Source organism: Corvus moneduloides, chromosome 7 (assembly GCF_009650955.1).
Source record: "Corvus moneduloides isolate bCorMon1 chromosome 7, bCorMon1.pri, whole genome shotgun sequence".
Classification (NCBI taxonomy): domain Eukaryota; kingdom Metazoa; phylum Chordata; class Aves; order Passeriformes; family Corvidae; genus Corvus; species Corvus moneduloides.
Window position 1 is genome coordinate 27768622 of NC_045482.1, and position 21356 is coordinate 27789977.

General features: G+C 46.0%; 1 protein-coding gene across 4 annotated transcripts in view; it reads left to right on the forward strand.

The window, feature by feature from the left end:
* The window catches only part of GLI2 (GLI family zinc finger 2), a 190862-nt gene that overhangs the window by 157740 nt on the left and 11766 nt on the right, over positions 1–21356 (forward strand). For all 4 annotated transcript variants that reach the window (XM_032114616.1, XM_032114615.1, XM_032114617.1 and 1 more), the window contains 6 exons: positions 3529–3730; positions 5831–6044; positions 7604–7717; positions 11126–11257; positions 14866–15015; positions 18632–18796. In XM_032114616.1, the coding sequence (XP_031970507.1) occupies positions 3529–3730; positions 5831–6044; positions 7604–7717; positions 11126–11257; positions 14866–15015; positions 18632–18796 (977 nt within the window). The remainder of the gene's footprint in view (positions 1–3528; positions 3731–5830; positions 6045–7603; positions 7718–11125; positions 11258–14865; positions 15016–18631; positions 18797–21356) is intronic.

A 21356-nucleotide genomic window follows, 5' to 3' on the forward strand; every position in this document is an offset into this window, starting at 1 on the left:
GGAACTTGCCCCAGCATGTTTTCCAAACATCAAAAAATTCTTTTAACTAGCCCTGTTCATTCTGAGAAGTCAGCAATTTTGAAAGGGGAGGGGAGAGAGGACTGTTAGTGATAAATGTTCCCAAAGCTTTCCATCTGTGTGTCTGAAAAATGAATCCCACCTTTAGCTACCTCTCTGGGCACAGACCCTTCTAAAGCAGTTGTTTGAGGTTTTTCTTTTGGAACAACACTGAACTTCAGGCAGCAGAGGACTTTGCTTATGTGGCTCAGTGGCTGTCAGTCAGCCTGTGCTGAACACCTCGCTATGTACAGCTACACAAATGCTGACCAGTGCTGCTGCCTGGTACCATTTAACATTTGTACTCCATGTCCTCAGATCAGGAGATTCAGGTCAGGCAAACTTTATTATTTAGAACAATCCCAGTGTTGTTAATCTGCTTTTGAATAATAATTTTGAAAAGGTTCTCTCTTCCTAAATGCACTAGTGAGCATTTCTTCACATGCTTAAACTCCTTTTCCGTTTCCCAGATGATTCTCTTCCCAGGCACCTTGGGCAGGCTGTCATTAAGAAGAGAGGAATTGTTCATCCATAGCACGATTTTAGGTCACAGCTTTCTGTGGAAGCCCGCAAGACCTAAGAGACTTTTGTGTAAAGCATGAGCCCAACCTATTGGATCTGCTATCAAACATTTCAGATAGCCCACAGTACCTGCAGGATCTAAATTAGACTGGACACTAACGCAATGCATATTACTGGTTTTGGGCTGGAGAATTCCCAGGCAAGCTTGAAAATCTGACAGCTTCCCGCAGAGTTTTACATGGGGAAAAAACTACATACCTGTGTGCAGCAGGGAGGGGTGCCCACGTCGTCTGCACTGCTAAAACCCAGGTTTCTGTTGGACATCAGGTCTTCTTCCCTCTGAAAATTAATGGAAACCAATGGCTGATCCAGCATTGTGGGCATAAATCACGTGAAGGAACAGCGAGAAATGAGTACAAGGCTTTTCTTTCTATTTAGTAATTTATCAAGGGAAGTGGCACATTAATAAACAGATCTCCCTTGAGATGTGGGAGTAACAGAGATAAATATGACTGTCAAATCTGGCCTGCTTCCTTCTGTTAGAGAAGGAGGAGACTGTGGGAATGCAAATGCAGGAAACAGTATCTATATCTGGAAAGACACATATTATTTGTAGGACAGAAACACTGACAACTCATCTGAGATGGGGCCCCATTGCACTTGGTGCAGTACGTACAGAATAAAATACAAGCCCTGTCTAAAGGAGCTCATCTAAATAGATGACACTGGGAAATAGGGACACAGAAAGAAGCAGCAACTTGCTCAAGGAGGTGTGGCTGGGAACGACTGGGAACAGCACCCAGGCCTTTCCAGGTTGTGGTGCAGGTTCCTTACGGCCAGAGGACCATTATGATCTGAACGCAAGCAATCTTCATGTTGTTTCATCCAGGGCTCTGGCAGGGCTCAGATTTCAGGAACCAGATGTGAAGTTTGGCAATTCTCCATTTCAGCCCTTCAGGCCAACCTTTGCTGAGGGAAGTTCATTTGCTCAGTTTGGTTTTGTCCGCAGTGCCTCTCCAAAGTGGCTGCATCTTTTCCAGCTTCCAGGGAAGTGCCACTCAGGGCTAGAGTCTTCCAGCTGCAAGCACTAGGGAAGTTTGAGCCCAGTCCCTCGAAATCATGGGACAGCTTTAACACCCATGAGGTGGTTTTTGTAGACTGCTGCGCTTTCTGTTTGCTGCCTGATCTTTGATCTTTTCTAGTGTCTTTCTGCCCCGTGAGGCTGCACAATGTAATTATACAAAATATTATAAGAATGTGTTCAACATACATGCAACAATCTGATTTTTAGGAGAAATTCCCAATATTGTCAGTATTGCAATAAAGGCATTGCATCTTGAAGCTTCTTAGGTGTAGGACAAAAGTCAGAAGAGTGCTTGGTTCAAGTACCGACTTAGCCTTGGATTTCCAGTGGGACGTTGGGCAAGTCATTTATCTTGTGCAATGAGGGTCATTATGGGGACTAAGAGGATGGTGATACTAAACCCCATTGATTACACAGCACCCAGGCATGGTAGTGACAGAGCCACTTTGGTGCACAGGCGAGTCATGTGGAGACTGCAGCTCAGCCACTGGTCTCAGGGAAATGTTGACACAGACTTCTGTGAGCCAACGCAAATCAAGGAATTGTTTGATCACACTGGCAGAATATATTTTACCTCCTTCTACATCCCATTCACCCTTTCACATACCAGCACTGTCATCAGGACGGAAAGTTCATGCTCCTACAAAGTGCAAGGTTTGTACCTGGTGGTGTTCAACCAAAATCAGTGCCTTCAACTAGCTAGAGGGAAATAGCTCATATTTCCTGTCTGGGTAGTCTAGTGTTTTATTCACGGTGTGTAATAGGATATACTCATAGTACGCTTTCTAGAGAGACCACCACTGGAAAAGTCAGGTGGTGATACATTGCTGTGCTCATCAAGGGAAGGAGCTGGAGCAGCTGAGCCCTCCTGCACCCCTGGGTGGATGGCAGGGATTACCAACCAGGACCCATTGCCAAGTGCTATATTTTACCCTTAGAATTTTTTTTTTTTTGAATTCACAATCCAAACAACTGCTTGCTTTGGAGGGATGAGTCATTCCAGGCAGAGTTTCGATCTGGTACGATGGTACTGGGGAAGGTTGTGATATGGCCCATCTGCAACTCCTGTCTGTGCCACCCCAGAGATCTGCAGGTGGGTCAGGCCTGGGCAGAGTTTCCTTTGGGTGAAGTCAGTCATTCCAGTTAGCAGTGCCGAAACACCGAGGGATGCCAAACTTGTACAGTAGTAACCCATCATATATTGCAGATCCATAAATGGGCCTGGCAGGGTTGGAAATTACTTCATGCCTGAATGATTGACAATTGCTAATAGGGTCCAGGCACTGGCAGGTCCCCTCGGAGGGGGAGAGCTTGAACTTTGTGCCTGAGCTGCCAAATTGCTTTCCTTAAAACTCTTAATTTACTTTCAGGGTTTCTGGAGCCTCGCCTCCTTCATTAATTGGATGGTCAGCATTGTGCTCATGCTCATTTGGTTTCCGTTCCCCCCGCACGCAGGCACACACTCACCATTTGCAATGGTCTCCCCAGCTTGGATGCGCAGCTCCCCTGGCCTGCTGCTCCTGACACCGAGTCAACGGGCACGGCTGCGCTCATGGAAACCTTGCAGGGCTTTCTCTCTTTTAATTTTAAGTTAATTTAGTGCCTATGAAAGGGGGTGATGGGCAGGATTCTGTACCCCTGAGGACAGCAAAGCAAGCAGGCGCTCATGGTGCTGCCTGACCCCTGTCATTCAGCACCCAGAAGAGAGGAAAACTCCCATCAAAGGGCAGTTGGTCCCTGCGCTGCTCCTGGGTCCTGAACATCCCACAGCAGTCATGAGTGCAGCAGTTCTCAGGACTTCCAGCCCGTCTGCAGGAAGGGAGCAGCCCACTGGTCTTGTCTGACAAAATCTCTCTTTCCTGCAGTGTCCCGGTTTTCGAGCCCACGGGTGACTCCAAGATTAAGCCGGAAACGAGCCCTGTCTATCTCCCCGCTCTCTGATGCCAGCATTGATCTCCAGACAATGATTAGGACCTCCCCAAACTCTCTTGTGGCATATATCAACAACTCCAGAAGCAGTTCAGCAGCGAGTGGCTCCTACGGCCATTTATCTGCCGGGACGATCAGGTAAAGCTCTGGGATCAGCTCCATTCAGCTGAGGAACCATCCCCACGAGAGAAAAGATGATCCTCCAGCAAGGGAGACCTTCCCTTCCTCGCAACCTCTGCTTTTGTGCATCAGGGCTGTGTAGTGTAGTAATTCAAAGCCCCCATCTGGTTTTGCATGTGGAAGGGTATTTCGTGGCATATGGGGTGGGGTTTTTTTGGCTGGATTGGGGTTATTGGCTACCACATTTCCAGTAATTACAGTATGATCGTGCCTCCCCACAAGCAGAAACAGATAATAAATTTATCTTAAAAAATGTTCATTGTGAGCAGTTGGACTGGTTAAGAAACATTTCGATTTAAGAGATTGCCCCAAAGTATTCTCCAAATTATTGGCCCACATTCTTAGAAAAAATGTTGCCTGGGTGGATAGAAGAGCCTAATTCTAAAAGTGTATTTAAACCAAATCTAAACCCTTGAGTCAAGTTTTGTTCAAATCTTAATTAAAAAGCACTTACATTAGGCAGCTGACTCTTGTCAATTCCTACTGTGATTGCTTCACCCAAGTTTCACAATGTTATTATTCTTTTTATTACTTAACTGTTAAAAATGTTAGATCTAATTAACACTGATGTTGCAAAGCAAGGGTTATAAAGATTATGCATGCTTAAAACTTGTGGGGGAAAACAGAGATGTTGTTATTAATAAGTGTAACATTAATTATGTAAGTTACTTTATCCAGCAGCATAATTTAGAAACTGACTGTAAAATCGAACATAAGGCTGACTTGAACACATTGCAACTTCTTATCTGGTAATCATATTTTTTATAGTCTTTTTACCTGTCATCATTAGCTACACATACCTGTAGCATCTTAACTTATACTCAGATATTAAGAGTAATGTCTGGTGTTTTTAACAAATCAGTATCTGGGGACTGACCTAATGATCAACTTCTGGCCTCCAAGAGAATAATCAACTAATAATAAAGAATTTGAAACCCTTCTCAGTGTTCTAAAAATATATCCTAAATGTCAGGATCTGTAAAATGAGTTACATATATAACAGCATAACTGCCAGAACTTTGGCATGAAAAGACTTTTTTGTTATTATTTTAACAGCGTCTTAGGGGCAGGAATGAAATACTCTCTCCAAAAGCAAAATTGGTAATTAAGCGTGTTTCTAATTATGGCACCATTCTCTGAGAACTCAGACCCTGGGCAGTTTTAGTGGTGTGAGAGAAAATACCATGAGGGTAAAGGTTCAGGACAGCCACTTCTTGAAGGTGGCAAATAATCAGTTTTTGGGCTGAATGTCTATGGTTCGTGCATCACATGTCTAGAGTTACCACAGAGCATCTCCTGTGCTTCTCTATCTCTGCCCAGTGAACTTGCCCCTGGGAGTGAGCCCCTTTTTTCCAAAAGAAGAGCTTTGTTTTTACTGCTCTCCAGTGCTGCATCTTGTCTCAGACCTGTTGCCCCAGTTATTGCCCAAGCAGCCAGGGGCGAGTGGTGTTCCTGGTCACTGCTGACCTAGATTGGAGATGAACCAGTGACCTACATAGGAAGGGTGACATGCTTTAGCGGTCCCCTGAGCCAGCACTCCCCTCACCTGAATGCAGAGTAAATTGCATAGTTTTGGATTATGTTTAATGGATACTTATTCATCCCTGCTGTAATCTGTGCCAGGTGAGCCAGGTGATGCTTTTTTTTCATATCCAGGTTAGCATAACCCCAAAGCTGCAAGTCTGCAGAAGAAGTCTGCCTGGGAAAACCCAGGAGCCTTAGGGGCTGCAAAGCCAGATGCGCCCAAGTCCCATCCTCTTCTGCACTCCCTGCCGAGGGCTTTTGTTGGTTTTTTTACATAGGAAGCAAAGAAATTACAGTCAGTCTAATGCTCGGGTGAAAATGATTCACAAGTTTGCTGAAGCATGTGCAAGACAAACCGTGACTTTGCAGTAAAGCAGGCAGTCAGGTTTAACCTGGCATTGAAGGCGTGTAGCTGGGCATTGCAGCCTGGCTCCTGGAGTCTCCAAGACACCGTAGTTGAATCAGTCACTAGCTAATTTGATAAATATTGTTTAAAATAACTCCTTATCATTTCTCTTTCTCCTGTTGCTGCAGTCCGGCATTCAGCTTCCCCCACCCGCTAAACCCCGTGACGTACCAGCAGATCCTGACCCAGCAAAGAGGCCTGAGCTCAGCCTTCGGACACACTCCTCCCCTGATCCAGCCATCCCCAACCTTCCCCCCACGGCAGCACATGGCAGTCATCTCCATGAACCCATCACCGGCACAGAGCAGCAGCAACAGCAACTGCATCTCTGACTCCAGCCAGGTAGGGACAGCCATCCTGCATGGCACATGTGGAAATGGAGGCACATTCTCCATGGGATGTAGGCTTCCCTTCATGGTGGCTGTGGGAGTTTTAACAATTCTCTTTTTACTCGTGCTATCCCCTTATGTTGCTTTTTCTTTTTCCTGGCAAGTGTTTCTGAATTAGTCACAGACAAATTTTGTGCCCATCTCCCTTCTTTGCACCTACCCATGCAGAAACCAAAGGCCTTCATCCATCAAAGTATTGAACATGATATGCAAGGTTCATCCCAGGCAGGAAATCTCCTTGAACACATTATGTCCTGTTGAAATTGAGGGAAATCAGTTGCTGTAGTGTTTTGCAAAACAAGCACCTATGAACCAAGCTTCTTCAGTACCTTCACCAATCCCTCTTTCCTTTTTTGTACTCATGTGAACCATGACGATGGTCTTAATTTTTAGCATGTAAGTGCATCCTATGTAGGACCTCTTCACATTTTACTTACTGTTCCTTCTTTTTCGGTAGGTTTTCTCTCAGTGTGTCCCTGCTGTTGATTTTTACTGCTAAATTTTGCAAAACCAGGGGCCAGATTTTGAAAACCAGGAGTGAGATCCCACACCTTAAGTACGTCTTACAAATATCTGTGAGCACACAAGCGCGTACATGTGTGCACAAGCCCTCCACATGCACTGGGTTAATGAATATGCCTAGCATATTCTTAATCATTTTTCTTTTCCATTTACATTCCTTCGAAGTCTAAATTGCATTGCTTTTCTCCCCAAAGACTTATTTCACCATATGTCACACCCATTTCAAATTGTTGTTTTAGTTGTATCATACTGAACTTTTAAGACTGGTTTATTGTTTTAGGGTTTCTCATGGCTGCTGCACTGCAAACTCTGTTTGTTATTGCAGGTTGTTTGATTGATTGGTTTTGTTTTCTCCTTACAAACTGGCTACCAAAATTATGTGGCTGGCAGGAGTTCTGCCTCTGTTTAATAATTTGCAGGACCAATCTTGAGCAATTAGCAAGAGTATTTAAAATGTTAATGTTCCAATTTTATGCACATACAATGGGATGTTTTTTCTCCTGAAGTTGTTCTTTTTTTTTAAGAGCTTAGCAGATTACACACATAGTCTTTCATGGACTCAGCACGCCAGAGCCCTCACATATAACTAGAGCCCCCTTGCTCCCCCCAGGAATTCCTTTTCTCAACAAATCATTTCGTCACATTGAGAAATAAAACTGTGGCTTGGGTGGGGGGTGTGTAAGGCTTTGATGGCTATGCCATGGACTGTATTGCTCTGGAACAGAGCAGCAGTGGCGAGGCCAAGCTCACTGGTGAGCCTGCAGAAGCAGGGGCTGCCCTTGATTCTTCTTCCCTCTCTCCCATCCCTTCTGCCTTGCACAAACCCACATGGGTTGGTTTTCATATGAACCCCAGGCCAACCCTGCTCTCCCCTGCCACTCTTGAAGCTCAACCATGACTGATTTTTAAGTTAATTTTTAATGAGGAAGTGGGCCACTGTCTGTCGTCCCCAAACCCCGGTGCCATTTCTTGCCTGGTTTTCTTTCCTAGAGCAAGCAGAGCAGTGAGTCGGCCGTGAGCAGCACCGTCAATCCAGTAATTAACAAACGCAGCAAAGTCAAGACTGAAGTTGAGGGCTTGCTCCCAGTGTCCCCAAACACACAGGTAACCTCCCTGCTGTGAGCCATGTTGTGGGGTTGAGGTGGCGAGCTGCTGGGTCTCATCTTCGGGAACGATCCTCTTGGCATCTTTTGCTGCAGGTGGGAGCAAGGCAGCAAAATCTGCCAGGCAGGTGGGTGTATCTTGGAGCACAAAGCCCAGGAAGGTACAGGGCAGAGCTGCAGTGACTGAGTGAAGCATTCTGTGGGTACTTGGGACTCTGCTTGCTGTTGCTGTGCTTGGATAGGAAAAAAAGGAGAGAGCAAATATGTCAAGTGTAATAACATAAAAATGATGTCTGAGTTTTCTGTGCTGCAAAGCAAGCAGTATAAACGTCTCAGAGCAAACATAGATTATGAGGGAAGCTTGCATGTAGGTAGAAAGCTTGCAAAAAAAGGACAACTTCTTGATTCAACAAGGAATTGCTCCTAGAAACATCCTTTACGCTGGTGACACAACATTTGACACCAAGAAGGGCCCAGAGGCCTTTGCTTTCTTTCTGGAGCTCTGTGATTGCAAACTGTTTAATGGCTGACAGTATCCATCTGACCGTCCTTTATCACAACTGTAAACTATCAGGAGTGCTCTGGGCACTTCATTTTCATGAAATATTAGGCCGTGTTATTGTCAAGCGAATGGAAGAGTTGATGACAAATTTCTCCTTCTGCCCTGGTTCAGGAGCAGGTCTCAGCATGATGCATGGGGACAGCAACGTGTGCAGTCATCAGGGGGCTGGTAAAATTGATGAAGATAGCATATCAGGGAAAGATAAACATGCTGTAGTCAGCACGATTAGGGCAAAGAGGCACCTCTCTGGAGCTTTGAGTTTAGGAGTGCATCTACACACTGCTGCAAAATCACATGCCCTGAAAAACCAATCTGGCCACCGCCTGGGCTAATAGGGTAGTGTGTTTATTTCTTGCAGCAAATGAAAAAATATTTGAAAGCTATCACTTACTTTCTCAAAGTATGTGTAGCAGAGGAGCTGTGGGACAGACAGCTGCTTGCTCAATGGCTGCCATCCTCCATGCGCTGCTCCATGCGAAGCCGTGTGCACCCAGTTTGGGAGCACTTGGATAGCACCAGCCTGGCTCACTCCTGTAGCCCTCCTCCAGGGTTTCATCCACTGGGTCTTAAAAACACTGAAATTAGCACTGAATGGAGTGGGGGAGTTGTCTAAAGCAGTGCAATGAGATTTGATTAGAATAGCAAGGTGAAATTAGGAGTAGGAAAATGCATGCTGATCATCTAATAGTTCCTAGTGAGGGGGTATGTGAAGTAATTCCCTAAGGGAAGTGTAGGTTCCACATCTTGCAGCATTTCAGTATTGACTGGGAAATTACTAGAAGGTACCATGTAAGAGACAGCCCATTCTTGGCAAGGAGAACAGGTTAAAAAACTGAATGTAGTGGGTGTCTCCTTTGGTCTAAGCAAGAGGAATTAATTAAATTTAGAAATGCTTTTTCTGCAGGAGACTGTGCTGAAAAGTTGTGTTGCAGTCAGTTAGTAATTGACTGATCCATTTTTTGCTGACTATGAAGTTCATCCATCCCCAAAAGTGTGTATGTTTTGTTTTGGAAATGCTGCATTTGGAACACCTCATGTGAGTTGTGGTTTGGGTGTTCTCAATCCTTGGCCAGCCAGTATCTCCCATGATGGTTTGTGCTGTAAAAAATGCAATCAGACAAGATTTGTGGGACACAGTGAAGTACCAGGCATGAGGGACCTGAGTTACTGAACTTCTACAGTGCCACAAGGGCTCCAGTACAGATTCAGACTAGCATTGAACTAGCTAGAAATGAAATAAGTCAATCCTTTTTAACAAATTAAATTGTTACAATTCCATTTTTCCAGCAGAAGGTATAAAATTTTTGGCAAAAAAAGATTTTTAGTAGAAAATAACAGTTGTCTGGGGACCGCACTTTGTATGGAGACAAACATTCCAAAAATAATAATGTTTACAGCTCAACCAAATAGGAATTGCAGGAAAAAGAAGTTGCTGTTTGAACTTTCTCAGACTGTTGCTCTGGGCTCTGGTATAGTTTGAATCTCCAGAAGTCTTTCTGTAAATTACTACAGTTTCCTGTCCCAAGAGCCACCTTGCAATATCTTTTTTTTTTTTTTTTAATTAAAAGCTAATTAAAACAAATCTCTTTCTGCCCATATCTAAACTTTTGAATTGAAAAGTCACTGCTGGCATGTATGTCATGAGCTAGTTAATGAAAATTGTGGAACTTTGGTACAGCATGTCTCGCTTTCCAAGCCATATAATGCTGTTAAGTCGTTAATCATTGCAGCTCCCCAGTAGGCATTGGAAAAGTGTCGGTGGGGAAGGAGATGGCAGTCAGATAGGTCTGTGTGGGCAGGCCAGGGACAGTTTGGGTTTGTGTCTACACACATATGGGTCCAACTGGAGCACCAGATCATGAGGAACAGTGTCTGCTGTGGTCAGTCACCCCAGATGCTGCTGCCTGCTTTGTCCTATGCAGCAGTAGTAACTGGGAGGAAAGGGCATGAAGGGGGTCAAAACCTGCAGGGTTTTGTCTTGCTAAATTCCCAAGCCAATACTGGCTGCTGATGGCCTTGTCTGTAGTGCAGGTGTCTGATGCATGCAGAGCTGACAATTGTCCTTACTTGGAGTTGTACTGATTATGTTGTCTGTTACTGTTGTGTAGTTGCCCATCCTCATAGCAGCCATAACAAAAATTTTCTGTGCTTCATTTAGCACTGAGGAGCTGGCTAGACAGAGAAGTTAAGGAGAGAGCTCACAGTGTACCCAGCATTAAAGTAACTAATTTATGAGTCCAGAGTCCCAGGAGCTTTGTCCTGCAACCTGCTCTTCACTGGGTCTTGCTGAAGCTTTCCAAATTCCCTTCTCAGAGAAGTGCTTTGAGAGCTCATCACTTTGTCCCTGTGGAGCATCCTGCAGACATGAATCTTTGGGTAAGGGTTAGGTATCATTTTCTCATCTACTGAGAGATGCAGAAAACAGGAGCCCCCTGCCCAGCCCATGTCAGATGAGTCTGGGCTCTGGGCTCTGACTGCTCTGTGGTTTCTTCATGCTCATGTTTCTCCACTCTGCCCAGATCAGTTGTTTTGCTCCAGTAGAGAACACAACCAAAGGTCAGAAGCCAGGTTTTTCCTTTCTCCAGCCTTTCCTGGGACTGCCCACAACCTGGCTGAATCCAGGCACTGCAACAACAGTGGCTTTGGGGTGCCTCGTGTCTTGTAGTCAACTCTGACCCACTTCTGCCAAAACTCTGTAGCTCTTTATTTCACAGTAATCATGAATGTTATGTAGCCACAACGAGCATGGTTTTGTGATCAGTTGATACTTGCCCTGTAATCTATGAGTGATGAAGGAATTCAGATGAAAGAAGTTCACCTTATACAATGCACCGTTATGTGTTGCAGGAGCATCTGACAGACCTGAAAGAAGATCTTGATAAGGATGAATGTAAACAGGAGCCTGAGGTTATTTATGAGACTAACTGTCACTGGGAAGGGTGCACAAAGGAATATGACACTCAGGAGCAGCTCGTCCATGTGAGTAATGGTTGGGAGGAAACCCCAGCGATAAATTTGGGTTTCTGTGCACTTGTCCTCATTTTTTATCACTAGCTGCTGTACAGCCAGAGCTCACCCTGGGAGCTACTAAAGGTGCAAATCAGAGATACGGTGTGTAAACACTGCCAAAGCAGGTCGCTGCTCCTGGAGGAGTTCAGCTGAAGGAAGCCTCTCATAGATTATATGATATTGCTCCCTTCTCAGCTGCTGAGGCTGCACTTCCAGTCTCCCTTGTGCCTGGCCCAATGACAGAAGGCTCAGTGCAGAGGACCTGATCACAAAATGGGGAAGGGGGCTGAGCCCTTCCCTCTTCACTGGCCATATTCACTCAGCCTTCCCACAGAGCTACACCAGCTATGGGTCAGGGATCGTCCATGCTGTCCTCAGTCCTAGTCCAGGCTGGGAAAGCCTTTTATGCTGCTGTTAATGAGCTGTGGAGCCATATCACTTAGAGGCTGTTGACCTGCTCAGCTCATCCCTCCCACAGAAACAGAGCACCTTCAGAGTTTGGAGACATGCTCCAGTGTCTGAAATACAGAAAGTGGGTTGATTTTCTAAGGCTTGGGAAACACGGCTTCCATAATCACAGTGATGTTCCCAAACCAGTGTCAAAACTGCTCTCTGAAGGATCCCGAAACTAAGTCATTAATCAGATTTTCAGTTCTAATTAATTCCAAGAACCTTTTGTATGCTTTGCTTCATCTTGGGTATCCGCCGTTTGGTTTCCTTTGGCTTCTGGGATCAACAAATCCCTCATACTCTGAGAAGTGCCTGTGAAATCAGACACAATCTGTGTCTAAGCCCCATCCCTGCTCTCAGTCCAACACCCTCCCAGTCCTTATTTTGGCTCTATGGTGTGAGTCCATTTGTTTGAAGCCAGCCCATATCTGCTGGGAATTCACCAGCCCGGCAACCCTGATGCTTGCAGCAGAGTTACGGATTAAACAAATTTTGCAACAGGAACTGCTGCCTTCTCATTTTCCTTCAGCCTTTTGCTGCCTTATTCAACTGGGCTCCCAGCTTGCCAGGGGCCACCCATGTGGCTGCCTTCCCGAGGGCTTGTGTCTGCTCTCTCCATTTTTTATATACCTTCATTTCAGATATGTTTAGATGCCCCCAAATAGGCATCAGGCACCATTTGCCCAAGTTCTGCACACAAACATTGTCCAGAGGGACCACACTCTGAATTAAAATTTTGGGCCCATGCTCTTCTTCCATCTAAGGCTAGTGCTTGCCTGCCTCTGCCAGAAGCCAGAAGGTTCAGTGCATCAGGTCCTTGAGTACAGACAGATTTGGAAACAGTTTTCAAGGTCAATTAAGTGATAAGGTGCTTAATGGGTTGCACATTGCATGCCATGGGGTGTTGCTTTTCTGGGATTAAACCACAGCATGCCTGTCAGATGGGCTGGGCTCACATTTGTTCAGTAGTTTTTGTGTGTTTCCCTCTCAGATGTAAGAAAAACTAACTCTGCCCAGAGCAAAGTGCAGAGCACCAGGCTGCTCAGCACAATTTATTTCCAGAAAAAAAAAAAAAACCAAACCAAAGAAAAACATTAAAAACATTTGATGAAATATCCCAAGATTTTCCTAAATTTGGAAGGTTACAAAAATTGAGTCTTCTGTACTGTGATTACTAGCAACATGGAGTTGTGGCTTTGGGATGCCCAAAATACACATGCAAATGAAATACAGATGTCGTGGGCCGGCTTCTGAGGAGGTGCCATCTCACCATGCATGGAAAAACTGTAGTTTGTGTGCAGAGCAAAGTACCTGGGCCAGCAGGGTCTGTTCCCCATACACGGTGTGCTTGTGGGAAAAATGCACGTCAACAGGGAGCAGCAGGAGTGATGACGTATTTTTGCAAACATACTGCTGCTCCCAACCTCAAAGGTCACACTCAGTTTGAGAGAAGCCCAAGCAAACCCTTCAGCCAGGTAGGGGCTAAGGAGCTGTAGCTGAAGTGGGGTGAGCTGTGCAACTCCTCCTACACTATGTGATGGGAAGCAGATGTTGCCCAGACCGGGATTGAATAGTCCTGAATGAGGGCTAGAGTTCCCCTTCCATAAATGTTCTTCCTCTGGCTCAAACAAGACCAAATGGACAAGCCTGTGCACTCCCACACTCCAGCATTGCTGTTTGTAGTCTTGGTTGCAAGTTAGACTCCCACACAAACAAGAGCCTGGAGACATATCTTCCCAGTCTGGTCTGGACATGGTTTAGCATGTCCATGGGCCTCTGGGGAGGTTCATCAGATTTCCACCATCTGAGGCTAAAATCTCATACCAATGCCATGTTGTAAAACCAGAACTGTAGGCAGTAGAACTCCAAACCCGTACGAAACCTCTCCCAAACCCAGCCTCTCTCGACTCTCCCAGCATGCAGCTTTGGCTCTCAGTGTTTATGTGTGGTGCCCAAGAGACCAGCTGAGCCCCACACACCTCCTCTTGTCCCTCAGTAGAACTGGGACCCCAGCAGGACCCTGACCCCAGGACTGGACCGCAGCACACAGAACGCTGAGACTGGATTCAGCTGGGACAGTGAAGGATGATAAATCTGTTTTAATGTACTTTTGTGTCCTCATGCTGCCTCACTGCCCCAAGAGAGTCTCATCCCTAGCTGCAACGTGTGTGCCTGGCCTTGGCCAGGGGAATGAAGGCGGGGGCTGGAAAAAATCTCAGCACAAAAAAAGCCAAAACCCAAACCCAAGTGGTTTATTTTAGGATTTCCTGTCAGTGAATGTCGTCTGAAAACACAGGAGCGAGGACAGGCATTATTTTTGGCAATGAGACCCCATTCAGAGAGACAAGGACGCCACGGGAACGGCGCTGCCGACAGGCTGGCCTCTGGCTCTGTTTATTTTCGGCAGGGCTTCATCTGCCCTGCACTGGGAAAAAACGACCCACTTCTTCCTACCAGAGTGGACGAAGGCACCATTCTGGGTCTGGCTTTTCAACACTCCAGCACAGAATTTCATGGGCCAGAGTAATTAGCAGTAATTGAGCTCTCCCTGGTGCATAGCTCTCAGATGCTGTCATTTCCTGCCAGCCACCAGCACTGGACAGCAGGTGGATGTCATGGGGCCAGCATATGGGCTTAGAAACATAGGATCGTTTAGGTTGGAAAAGACCTTTAAGTTTATTGAATCCAACCGAGGCTTGTCTCCTCCTGTCCACCATCCTCCAGCAGTGCCCCAGAAAAGGGTCTTAGGTGTGTAAATGAAGCACAGGAGGGTTCAGTAGAGACAAAAATTATTCTGTCATCCCCCTCAAGAGTGGCATCAAGTAGCTGGGGACACACTGAGAGGACTCCCTCTCCCCGGCACCATGGGTCCCCATTGCTTTTGCAAACCTCCCATTTTTAGCTGCTTTGGACGCAGTGTGCTGGGTGCTGCACACCTTTCTCTGCAGGACACACCAGACCACAGTACTGGGTCCTGTGTCCCTGGTGTTACCTGTGCACCTGGCACCCAGGTGCTACAGTGCTTGACAAGCGTTGGGGAGAGAACATCTGGCTTTTGGAGCACCGTGTGACATTCGCTGGCATCAGCTCTTCCAGGAGTGACCTGCTTTTCCTTTCTCTCCTACCAGCACATCAACAACGATCACATCCACGGGGAGAAGAAGGAGTTTGTCTGCCGCTGGCAGGACTGCACACGGGAGCAGAAGCCCTTCAAGGCTCAGTATATGTTGGTGGTGCACATGCGAAGGCACACGGGAGAGAAGCCACACAAGTGCACGGTGAGCTGGCAGGGACATATGGTGCATCTCACTTGGCAAGTGGGACACTGGGCTGGGGTGGTCACAAAAATGTGTTTGCAGACACGGGCATGGCTTCAAGTAGGGCTCTACCAGGGCAGCCACTGGCACCAGCTCAGAGCCAGTCCAGCCCTCTGTGTCTGGGTTACAGCTACTTGCAGGTTAGACCCTGGGGACGGGACAAGAGGTCAAGGAGTGTGGTTGAGCAAGGTGTAAGTGGGCAAAACTGTATTTCCATGGAAAAAGTTATTTCAGATCTACCACAGAGATCCAAGGCAACTCAGGACGAGTCACTTAAGGTGGAAATCCAGCCAATTTAGTTGCCTACATCCAAGAAAGAAAGCCAGTAATACCACACTGTGGGGAACCGCCTAACCCTGGTCATGTCTAACTTGGCATTACGCACTACAGCTTCTGGGACTGCAAGATTCCCTCACCCACGGACCCAAGCATGCACACAAGCCTCTTTCCAGCATGGGAATCTAGGCCAACACCTCCTACCTCTGCTCTCTTAATCCAGAGGAGAGGCTAAGCCATAGGTGCATAAACTCCAAGAAGATCTCAGTCCCCAGACCTTCTGCATACCAGCAGCACTGCGCCTAGGGTTAAACACTGCCTGAGGAAGAGTATGGGGTAGTATTTTGTATCTCAGCCCTGGGTGCAGGCTCACAGACGACGTGGGAGAGCTGGGCTCTCCTTCTCCCTAGCCTCAAAATATTAAATCCCATATGTGCCTTCACACTTGGAGCCTCCCACCGCACTGCTGGCTGGTGTGGGGCAGCCATGGATGCCTGATGGGGGGCACAAGAGGGAAGCGAGGTACGGAGTTCAGTAACTGTGATCAGCTGATGGGAGAAGTGTTCACAATCTCCCTCCTCATATGCTCCAGCCCTTACTCCTCCCAAAGGGCCATCCCTGTCTTTTGATATCCTCTGCTGTCTTCATTCTCCTCTTGATGGCGTTTCATATCTCCTCTGCTGTCAGGATTACACTGTTCCTCTCCCCAGAGTCTCAGGAATGAGACTCTTCCTGCTCAGCAAATGTCTGAGCCCTCCTCCCATATCTTCCTCCTCTTCTGCTCCATTAGCCACTTACGGCCCTGCTCCCTCCCTGGCTCTGCCCCAGCTCCTGCTTACAAATATTAGGATATGTATGATTTGCTTGCTGCATGACTCCTTTATCAATCTTCCAGCCCTGTGTTCATTTAATTTAGAGCATAAGCTCCCCCGAGGCACAGGGCCATGTCCTTTGTTTTAATCTTCTAAAGCACTTCGCCCAGTCTAGGGCTTTACCAATCTTCCTTAAAAGTATCAAGAAATATTGATTTTTGGTGCATACAAAGTGAGCACTGAGGGCAAGTCTAGCCTGCCCTTGCAGGTAGAGGGACTCAGGAGACAAAAACAGCAGTGGCTGCATGCTCTTCAGTGCTGTGGTGGAGCAGGAAAAAACACTACTGCTAAATCCTGCCTCTTTCAAGCCTCAGTTGTGTCACACTGGAGCAATGGCAAGGCTGTGTGTGAGTCTTAAGTCATCCTCTGCCTCCTGGAGAACTGCACACCCTCCATATGCGATATGTTGAAGCAACAACTGGACTGAACTGGAGAACCACCACTTTCCAATTGTCTGGGATAGTGGCAGCTCTGCAGACAGTGCCCTTCTGTGGCAGAGGATTCCTTGTCCAAGTCTGGCAGTGATTTTTCAAAGCAGCATTTGTTTCAGACAAGAAGTTTGTGGTGTACATAGAGCTATGGATGAGCCCAATTGTAGTCTGGGATTTGGTCAAGGATTATTTCAACAGATGACAGCCAGAACTCCCACTGACATAATCAAATCCACACTTAAGAGTGGGTACAACTGCTTTGAACATGCACAGGCTGCTTTGCTGAGAAGCTCTTATTTGAAAATGTGGCCCTAGAACTTCTGCTCTTAGTAACTGCGTTTTTGTGTCAGTATCCAGCAAAACTAGAATGGACACATGAGTTGTCTCATGCTGAGTTCCCTTTGTTTTCCAGCAAGAGGAATGATGTATTTCAATAACTGTAAGCGACTTGAGTTGTAAAGGATTGTTTGTACAGGGCAAGAGAAGAAAGAGATATACTGTGCTACTTCAGAGTTGTAGCATGTTCTGTGGGACAAATGGGCTAATGAAAGTTGTCTGAGGAAGAGGAACTGGATCCATCCCACCCCGACAAAGCTGTGGAAGGAATCAGCATGAGCAGAGCAAGTCTGCCTTACATCCACCATCCCTATGCTAGACCGTAAAGGGAATCTTAAGTAATCCTACTTATTTTCCAACGCAACAAAGTTACATGGGATCAACCTGTGCCTACATGCTTCATGGGTTTCATGGGCTGCCTGTTTGCCTCCCTCACTAGCAGTCAGTCAGGTCCTGTGCATGTGGAGCACAAGGAGACTGGTGCTGTTGCTATTGCATGCAGGTGCCTTTGACCAGACCTTTGAATGTGTAGAACCACTCAGCTGCCCATGGGAGAATCAGACACTGAGCATGACCTGTCCTGCTGTGGCTTCAGTTTCTTCACTGGCCAAGACTCAAATAGAGCAGTGTGAAGTCTTGTGACAACTGGACTGAACTTGCAGACACATTTAAGTGATGTGACTAAAATACAACACATACATTACAGCAGGAGGGGCTGTTCGTTGAAATGTAAGGGGTGGTTTTTGTATAGGAAGTACAGCCTGGGCTTTTCAATGCTCCCAGCTGAACTGGCAGTGCAGCATTTAGCTAGAATTTGTGAGGGAGCCTTGCATTTCTTAAAACCTCCCACTTGTTTTGTCAAAGAGCACTTAAGAGCCTCCTCAGTTTGAGGTGAAATCCTCCCATGCTGAGACAGGGCAGGTGCAGAGAGAAAACTCCAGCTCAGTCAGAGTGGAGGGTAACAGGACTTACATCACCAGAAGCCTCTCCACATCTCCCAGGCTGCTCCTTCTCGTTGTGTGGGCAGCTGGTTTCCTTCCAGGAGGAAGGTTCCTGGCCTGTTTTGTCATCCAAAAATCCATCTGTCTTCAAGATTGAGAGTCTTGTTTTTTAAACTGGTAATGTCAGACAGCCTGACCACAGCATCCTCCAAGAGTAGACCCAAGCTGTAATTTGGGAAACTTTAAAGTTTGCTAGATTTCTGTTTGTGTGTTAGGGAATGGTCTGCCCTTTCCAGTGCTGGTGGTAGTGAAGTTGCAGGGCTGGTCAGACTCTGGAGAATCTGTCAGTTCCCTAGGTGGGAAGGAGGGGGCCCCTGTTTCTGAGTGTTTTAGATGCAGAGGAGTGGCAGGAGGGGCTAAGAGAGCTCTGGGAGGAGTGGAGGGGTGTTTAGCCCTGCTGGAAGAAAAGAGTCACTTGTTGAAATGTCAGGTGGGTACCAAACAAGGAGTAGCACCTCAAATATGACTCACTGCTGAAACTCTCAGCCTGCCTAGGGAAGCAAATTCTCCCAACAAAGTGAATGTTGTTCCCTAAAACACAAGCCCTTTAAAAGGAAGAAAAAAAAGAAAGAATGAGAAACAGATGAGAAGGGTTTAGGCATGGGGAAAATCAAATTTTTCTGGTTAATTAATCACTCCTCGTGTGTTTTTTTTACTTTAGTTTGAGGGTTGCTCCAAAGCCTATTCCCGCCTGGAGAACTTAAAGACACACCTGAGGTCCCACACTGGAGAAAAACCTTATGTCTGTGAACATGAGGGCTGCAATAAAGCCTTTTCCAATGCCTCGGACAGAGCCAAGCACCAGAACAGGACACATTCCAATGAGGTAAGCCTGGGCTCACCACAGCTCAACGGAGGGCTTTTTTTTTAAGTTTTGCTGACAATAAACATACACTTTACACACTGGACTCATGTAAAAAGAAACCTACTGTAATGAGAGGTTTATCTTATTTTTTTAATGGGATTTATTTTGCTGCGGAGCCAGACCACATTAGCTTTATGTTTATGAAAGCTGTGTTTGAAATCATAAACAGATGTTAAAGTATGCAAACTTTTTAATCGACTTTGGAAATTAAAACAAGCATTTTCCAAATTTATAATTTTTAATAGCACAGATAGTATTGTACAGTTGTGCAAGTGGTGTTTAATATTACTGTGGAGCAGACTTGCAGTAATATAACAGCTACCCTGGATCCTGATGCTCTGGAAATAATACTCCCTCCATCGTTTGATGTACAATGATAGAGCACAATGCAATGCTTTGTTAACCTTGGATAATTAAGACCCACTATTAGTAGTTGGGGAGCAGAGGAAATTGCCTTTATTGTAACGCATGTGATGGTCTGTTGCAATCAACCACGGCCGACGATTGAAATTTATATTACCACTAATTAGCTGACAGGGGAAGAAAAAACAACACTCTAAAGTTCTAATAGTGTTTTCAGCCATGAAGAATTCAGTCTGTAGCCTAATTTGCAACAGTTAAATATAGACTATTGGAGAATGGAACGCAGTTGCCACGGTTGACAGCCTTTTGAAGCAATGCTGTGTCTACAAAGGGCTTGTTGGGAGTATTTTTATCTCTGGCATAGAAGTAGTCAGTGATAACCAAAACTCTGTAGGTTTCAGAGATTCTGTTTGAGTCAGAATAAGGATTCGAAGCCTAGAATCCTCTTCCATGATGCTGAGATGGACCTGATGAATGACCAGGATCCCAGTGTTTTCTGAATTGGTTTGGGTATGAACCCAAATGTCAGGATTGTTCTCCACCAGCAAGACATGGGTTAAAATTAACCCATATCCACACTTAAACTGGATAGTTTGGGGTTGTTTTAAGGCTATTCCAACCCTGAGGCCAGGAGGGACCAAAAAGATAGGTTGCAGCCTCTCGTCTGCTCGGCATCCTGCATTCCCAGTAAGTGGTGTTTGACTACATCATTTTTCTATGTTAAAGCATCTTCCCCTGAAAGGTAGCCAGTTGTGGTTTAATCTCACATTTTAGGTGTCGGAAATTGCTCATTCTCCAGCCCTGGATGCTTTCTCTGCCTTCCTCCAGTGCTGGATCCAATGCCCCTTTCATTGTTGATATTTCCACGTCTTAATTTTGCAGTGTTAAACCACTCTCCATATTCTCACTCATAAGTTGAATAAATCAAGCAAGCCACTGAAGATTTACATTTTTGCAACATTTTTTCCTGTCTTAAAGGAAATTTGCATCTCTCTTCAATTCCTAAGGATTCTCATGTGAATGGATCAAGACTGCCAGTACAGCTTTCAGTGCTGGATACCGACTGACTCACCGCAGTCTGTGCACACTGACAGTATGTGAGCGACTGTTTTGCCCATAGATCACTTGAGTTCAGATCCCTGGAGCTTTACCAGGAACTTTGCTAGGCAGGGCAGTTTCCCATCTGAGCCAGCTAGTGTCCCATGTCCCTACATGTGGAATATTCATTTTGAATGTGTTAGTAAATGTAATTTCTCCAGTGGGTTCAGATTCCCAAGTGATCCAGATCAGGAACTGCACTGGATCTGGGATGACTGCTCACTTCATCTGAGCAGAGCTTGAACACACTTGAAAGTCTGATCATTTGGGTTCCCCTTGTGCAAGAAGGTGAGGCTGTAGGCCAGGAGCATCCAACTCCGTGTCTCTGGTGGACCCTGATATAAATACACTGATACTTGGCACTAGCTGTTTTCAAACAAGACAAATTAAAGACTCAGATAACAGATAGGGATTTTTATCCTCTGCAGTTGCTTCCCCTGAAGGACACCAAGGCCTTCTCAGGAGTAGGAACAGCACAGCCACTAGTGGAGGATTTGTACCAGACCAGCTGGCCTTGCCGTGGGAACTACAAGGCACTGTCACTATCCAAATGATCTTACATTTTGCAGTCATGCTCACTCCTGAACTGCTGTTCAACCCTGCTTGATGCAGTACAGACACACCCCAAGACCTGTGGGAGATCTGTAGATGCATACAATGGCTCTCTGGGCCATATTTTTGACACCCTCTTTTTGACGAACGTATAACATGATCCTTTACAACAGATGGCATCCCTCACAGCAAAGCTCATCACACTGGGCAGCAGGCCCAGCCAAGGGTCCTGCATCCAGCTGTGGCCATGACCACTGGCTTAGTAAACTGTACGGAGACCTTGGCTCACAAAACCACACAAATGCAAAGCAGAAGTTTGTGGCTGTGAATATTTCCCATTATCCACTGTTAACTCTATTGTGGTTCCTAGCTACCTTCTAAATATTTTCCTCTGCTTGCAGTGTTTACTTGGAATACACCAGTTTCAGAGTTAGTCATCCAAGTCTTCTCTAAGGGGGAAGTTCCAGTTTCCCTGTATTTGTCACTATCATTGTGTGACAGGACGTAG